This window comes from Poecilia latipinna, unplaced genomic scaffold (genome assembly GCF_001443285.1).
Source record: "Poecilia latipinna isolate Pla-1442-1.1 unplaced genomic scaffold, P_latipinna-1.0 Scaffold587, whole genome shotgun sequence".
Taxonomy (NCBI): Eukaryota; Metazoa; Chordata; class Actinopteri; order Cyprinodontiformes; family Poeciliidae; genus Poecilia; species Poecilia latipinna.
The window spans coordinates 157370-164095 of NW_015113203.1; the positions used below are offsets into that span (position 1 = coordinate 157370).

Below are 6726 nucleotides of genomic sequence, written 5' to 3' on the forward strand. Positions count from 1 at the left end.
ATGGTGTGGCCAATTTTTCTTATGGTAGGAGATTTTTAATAACTGTTTGCATGAGTTAAATGCTGTTTTCTGTCACTTATGAAGGATTAGGGATGGTAGTCAGCAGTGACTGCTCTCTCTCTCAACAATGTGCATTTGTTATGCAGCTGCATGAGAAGCATTTCTTGTCACATTCTCATCGCAAATTCGTCTGCACAGTTCAAAAACCATCTGTCAAGGTGATGGCACTCAGGACATGCTGTGCTTTACTAACCTCAATGCTACACTGGTAGATCTTTTTTCTTTTTTTTTGCATCGTCTTCCAGATTTTGGAGGGAAAACCTTAAGTGCGAGACTGTACCTATAAGTAAGAGTTCATGCATTTCCTTGTGATTCTACAAGAGAAAATGATTTCCTCTTTCGTTTCAGTGTCAAAACACCTGTGTCCAAACAGCCGTTTTCTAAAGAACTGATAGTCGCTCGTGAAGTTGTTTATCGCACGACATGAGTCACTGGAAATTTTGGCTGTTTAAGCACTTCTTTGGAGCCTCTAGGTGGCATCAAAGCCCCTATTCAGGTTACACTGGATGAATTTGTTGAAATACCAGATTGTGACTCACTGAGAAAGTAATCATCCAAGGTTGATCAATATTTTGCTCCCATACATGCGAACTCACCCAAGACGCTGTCGAGTGTGAACGTTTGATGGTGTTTTGCTTGTTGTAAAGAGGTTCAATCTGACAAATACAAAAGTTTATTCCATTTGCAAGAAGATGAAGACAGAAACAATATCCGCAGCTCGGCTGTAGTTTTCCCGCCCGAGAACAAATTGTTCCGAACGTTCAAGGTAATCTTTTAAAATCTGAATTTCAGTCACAGCCTCTTTGGCATTTTTCAGTCAAAGTCTCCAATCGTTTTTAAAATTTGACAAGCTAGGACATGCAAATAGGGAACAGCAGAGCATGATTAGTTCTCATGCTCAGGCCTATCAGCCCAACCCTTTATTCCCTGCAGCCCTACCTCCGATCCCTTGCCAAACAGGATCTGTAAGATCTGAGGGAGTCATTTTCTCAGGACACAGGAATGTCAGAGCGCCTGCTGGGACATGCTCCCTACATTCTCTCAGATTTACTGGAAAAGGGGTCCAGGATGAGTTGCTCATGCAGCCATTTAATTTTAGAGTTGAGCAACAATGCTCATTGTTGGAAAGCTTCTTCTGGCCAGGTGTGTTCACTGACTCACCGATTAAATTAGATTGTCTGGATCACTCCGATCTCCGCTTAAAAGATACCCATAATCTTCCATTTCCTTTCAGACTTGTCATCCATGCAAAAGAAAGAAACATAAAAGATATATATATTTTTGTTCATTTTATTCTTTTTTTTAGAAAAACATTTGCTAAAACTTAGATTTGTGTAAAGCTTACAAGCAAAAATTTTACACAGCAGACAGACCAGTCATTCAGACTGGGAAAAAAACCCCAAATGTATAAGAATATAAATACAAGTACAGTCAATTTGAGGCAAACATGCAGTCTGCTAAGAATAGCACAAACTTAAAGAAATGTAGAGGATTATTTGGCCCCAAAAAAACCATCTATACTATTTCAAGTGTCAGATGCTAAGCACAGGGTAGAAATGTAACAAAACAACGTTCTCCGGCTCAAGTGCTACATTTATCAGAGTTAAGTGTATCGGGTTTGGATGTGCACATGTCTGCACTCTGTTGTTGGCCATCTCTGAACACTTGCGCTGGCTTGTCTGTTTTACGTGGACAGGCAGAACCGTTTGCGCTGAAATGTAAAAAAAAAAGAAAAAAAGTTCAGTAGCGGTGCCATTCCCGCTTAGTTAAGGGTCCAGTGCCTGGATGTCAGCGGCGACTGTTTGTGGGAATGGCTGGGACTGTGGCTGTAGGTGGGTGAGTGGGTGATGCTGGGGCTACTGGGAGGCGTGGAGGAGCAGGAGGATGACTTGGATTTGATCTGCAGCCACTTGTCCTGTCCCAGTGCCTTGGCGAAGTGGTCGTCCACGGACACACTGATGGAAAGTTCCTTGGTGGGCGCTTGTTGGTAGTTCACACCTAGGCTCCTCTGGAAATGCTCCTCGAGGACGTGATCGTAATTGGAATCGGAGTCTCCTGGAAAAAGGATACATGTCACAAGTCAAACACACACCTCTGTGAGTCAGAGAGAGTCTGCTCAAGACTGAGTGGGTATTTAGTCTATGAGTTGAGTGTGACGAGTTTGGGAGTGACAGTCTGGAGAGAGTGAGAGACTGACCTGAGGAGTGGCTTTTGCGGACCTCGGGTCTAGAAGAAGGGCTCTGTACTGATGACACACAGGTGATCACCGATGGGCGCATCTGTGGGAAAGGAAAAAGAAATAAGTGAGTCAATCATTATTAGGATTTCAACAATGGTCCTAGGTTTTGTTTTCCTTTGGATCTTTAACCTTCAGCGCTGCTGCCTAAACCTGAGAATGCGCTCTGTTAAGATTACAACCACAGCAATGTGCACAGTTTAACGCAGAAGTGATTAAACTGGTTGGGTTTGCTCCTGAAAGTCAACTCGCTTCTACTGTGATGGCATAAACAGTTCAGAGGGAAAGCAGTCTGTTTGGTCTTGTTGAGGGCATTCCTCTTTCCATTGCTTACATTTTCTACTTGAATCCGGCTGGATTGCATTGCTCAGGCAAGCTTAGGCCTGTGTGCACTCAGAAGACTTCACTGACTAAAGAGTAGAGATGTACCCCTGCTGTGGGTTACCCTCAAGCTATGCTGCTGTTAAAAGGAACATCACAGCTGCCACGTTTCCAAACTAATGACCGCCTGAACTTCCTTTATCTCAGTCAAAGGGTGGCCTGTTGAAGAAACAAGCGGCTCTTGTTCAGAACAGCTGAAGTACCTGGATCTGAGTGGCAGCAGAGGCTGTTGTCTTTCCTCTTGCGTTTTCAGGGTCTTTCCTTGGTTTTTTGATGAGTGCCAGGGGTTCGTCGCTGACTGGTGTGTAGTAGACGTAGGGGGGGAAAGGGCTGGTAGGACTAGGCGTTGGGCTCTGTGGGGATGATGGACTCTGCTGGTTACTGAAGGGTGCAGGCACTGGACCAGCCCTCTGGGTCATCTTGTTCCTGTTTATTGCCCGCTCTCGCCTAAAAGAGATAGAGTCATCAGGAATGGTTTCGTTTCTTCAAGACAATTTGCATTTATGTGGGCAAAAATCAAAAGTTGTGCTAACCTTTCCTCCAACGTGAGGCCCCTCTCGTAGTTGCGCTTGCGTTTGATCGGAAACACAGCCGGAGCTCGAGGTCGCTCGTTCCCCATATGTCTGTACCGGTCTTCACCTCTGAGATGAGGCTGACCTATAAAACAGGGGTCAGAGTCAGACGATCAGAAAGGTTTAAGCAACATGATGACGATATCCCGATATACTATTGGACGGTTGCCATCTTTCATCTAAAGTGACCTGTCACAATGTTTTTTTCTGTTATAAAGCACTTAACACTTACGGGTGACTAATAGTTGTTTTCATCCCATGACATCAACCTGCATGACAGCTAGTCGTGGGAAATTTTTTTTTTTTCACCGTTAATTGTAAGCTCCGTTAAGTAGCTAAACTCGATCAACCTGATCAGCGAGGGTTTCAACACTTCACAGCTGATTCAATACTAACGGTAAATGTTGTTTTTCTTCAATGCTGGCATCCAGCCCATTCACACGCCTCCAAGAATACGATCAACACAGTTTTTAATTTAATTTGTGGGGTAGAAAGGCAAACATTTTAACACCTCCAACTGTGATATAAGGGAACCCCTCTGTGGACGTAGATGCACCTACTTTTGAAATTTTATTTTGAGTCTACTCAAGTTAAAACGCGCGAACTGAGGTTGGCTCTGATAAGCTGAACGCAAGAGTTGAAGAGATTCACAGTGGTGAGATTCAGTCCCCCAGTTCAAAAAAACAGGGTGTGATTTTCACAGGTCTTTCATGGTTGCATTTGATTCCAAATAGAGCTCACGCTGAACCAAATCAACGCGCCATCAGGGTTTGGGATGGGATGGCATGCTTATAGCCAAAACACCAACATTCCTTAAAATTGTTATCACCCGTTGTTAAACTGTACGCTCTCCCAACACTTGTAAGTCCACATTCACTAAATGACTGGAGGATTCCTCCGTTTGCAAGACAACAGTAACTACTGCAGTCTGACTGAAACAATAGGTGATTATCCGTTTTGCAGAGCAGGACAAAAAAAAAAAGGGGGGGGGGAGTTCATTGTCATTGCTTGAACTCTTCAGTTTGCGTTGCCTATTGCATAAACATTCCATCCTTCACACAGTGTGCCATTGTGGAGGGGGGAGCAGGTATAACCACACCTATGCTGATTTTCTAATGCCTCGGGCATGGATATTTTTTTTCTTATTAGCTGAGAGTGTGTGCCGCGTGACCTTCTGTTTTGCTAAATTTAATCAGACTTTTGCTGAAATGCGAAAGCGGCACACACTGTACAATTCCTTTGTTGACATTTTAGAAAGAAGGTCTAAAGTGGTGTCCATCATTGCTTTAATCTTGACAAGACTTCCCGTATTAAAAAAAAAGAAAAGAAAAAGAAGGTGCAAATCCAACAATGTTCATTTGTAACGTGCGTTGTACGAGGTACTTTTTGGATTTTGGCTTCAATTTGATCAGATATGTGTTCTTATCAATCACTGTATTTACATGAACACCACTGACAGGACAAAGACACACAGCAGCGGACCAAAAGCAGGCAATGACTTTGTACATTAATGAGACAAATACATGCTGATAGATATCACTGAAATGTAAAGCTGTTCATGTTACTTGTACTGGTCATAAAAGTACATGTATATATATATATATATATATATATATATATATATATATATATATATATATATATATATATATATATATATATATATATATATCACAAAGTAACACAAAGAAATAAAGAGAAAGTGTTCCCCAGACTCACCTTCTAAAATGTAGACCTTGAAGCCACTGCTCATCCGGGTAATGTACTGGAAGTTAGCCACAGCCATGGCTGCTGGATTTGTCTGAGTGGAGAAAAAACACTCGGTGGAGCAGTCTGAACCTCAGGTAAGGCTTGTATTAGAAGGGTAATGAGATTCTGGATCTGCGCTCAGGTAGGTAAAGTGTCAGGTGAGCGCGGACCGCCTCGACCTGTGACTCATGCCTGCACTCAGATTGGCTGCTCTCCGGGCCAATCAGACGGCCTTGTTCATTCACTCCATTGTTGCGGTGTTTTTTAGGTGCAAGGTTCTCACAGTAAACTTGTTTCAAAAGTGGAAAGTTGAGTTGTTAAAATGTCATGGGGTTACACTGCTCCCTCCTACCAGAAGAGCATTCACAAATCCTTTAAATATACTCCCACAAGTCTAAAAATAATTAAAAAGCGAACCTTTTTTCTTTTTTTTTAAGGCATATACATTTCTTTTAAAAGAGGGGTTTCAAAGACTCCTAAAGGTGAAGAATGCCTTTTGTTTTCCCTCCGTGGAATCAACACCTTGCCCACCCTTGTATGTCCTTCCCTCTTCCCTCCCCCCAAGATCTGAAATCTCACCAAACTGCATTTTTCTGAGTGCTTAGCCCACTGTGGCTTCAGTCATTCCACTGATCTGCCCATACACGTTTGCAGCTGTAGCTACTCTGAGCCCGCCTCACCTCTAATCCAAAGGCTTTTGTTAACGGCTGGACAAAGACTCCTAAGTTCTGAAAATGCTGCAGGCATGAGAACAATCTTATCTGCAGACACTACGACCCTGGTGGTATGAGAAACAAATAACCCGCACTGTGTGTGTGCTACTGTGAGATAGCAACCGTCTAATCATGCACGGGGAATATTGGCCACAAACTTAAAATTTCAAAGCACTTCAGCTGCAAAGGTCTTGCCTGAATGGTATTTGTGAACAAAACCGGGTCTAATTTCAGCCCAACAGTGCCCCCTTACGTCGACAGGCACTGGAGAAACAAGACTTTCTACAGTGTGTTTCAATAATAAGAGATGAAACATTCCTGTTTAAAGGCACACATGTTTAAAGACGCGTTTACACAGTGACAAATTCTTTGCAGAGGTTAACATTTCACAACATGAGGAATTTAGTCTTAAAATGCAAGGAATCTGTGAGTGGACAAGCAAGTCTGAGAGCAAACTTCTTTAATGAATGCGGTTCATGGCATTATCTAAAGCTGTGTGTCCTGACAGGGTCACCGTGACAGCGTTATGCTCCAACAAAACTGCATTACTCAGTGATCTCACCGTTTCAAAATATTTCCATAATCCAAATAGAAATCAGACACATCATGCGAGAAACCGCTAATATTTTAAGACTGTTCTAAATCATTTAAAAATTATCATTAGCAACAATTGTGCAACAAGGTGTCAAGAGGCTAATCTCGGGATGTAAAAGCAGTTGAGTTAGCTTAGCTCGTCTTCAAAGAGAAAACACAAAAACCCACATCAAAACCTTTGGGTGACGTGACAACTGGAATGACGAGCATGGATTTCTCAAATAACATAAATAAAACTCTCACTATTACCACTCTGAGGAAAAAATGAGGCAATTTACAAAAGGTTTGTGTTTAGAGCTGAATGAACAGTCATAGAATCATGATGTCTTAAAGTCAATGGGTGGCACAAAAAAAAAAACCCAAAACAAACAAGCAAAAAAGTAAATAAATAATGTGCCGAAAAACCTGATGTGCCGATCAG

The 6726-nt window shown here is 42.3% G+C and overlaps 1 protein-coding gene across 2 annotated transcripts in view; it reads right to left on the bottom strand.

Moving 5' to 3' along the window:
* Positions 1–1747: 1747 nt before the first annotated feature.
* The window catches only part of vgll4l (vestigial like 4 like), a 10666-nt gene continuing 5687 nt past the window's right edge, over positions 1748–6726 (bottom strand). For both annotated transcript variants that reach the window (XM_015042388.1, XM_015042389.1), the window contains 5 exons: positions 4969–5050; positions 3211–3334; positions 2881–3124; positions 2258–2339; positions 1748–2115 (listed from right to left, as the gene is read on the bottom strand). In XM_015042388.1, coding sequence (XP_014897874.1) covers positions 1823–2115; positions 2258–2339; positions 2881–3124; positions 3211–3334; positions 4969–5050 — 825 coding nt within the window. In that variant the 3' untranslated portion in view covers positions 1748–1822. The remainder of the gene's footprint in view (positions 2116–2257; positions 2340–2880; positions 3125–3210; positions 3335–4968; positions 5051–6726) is intronic.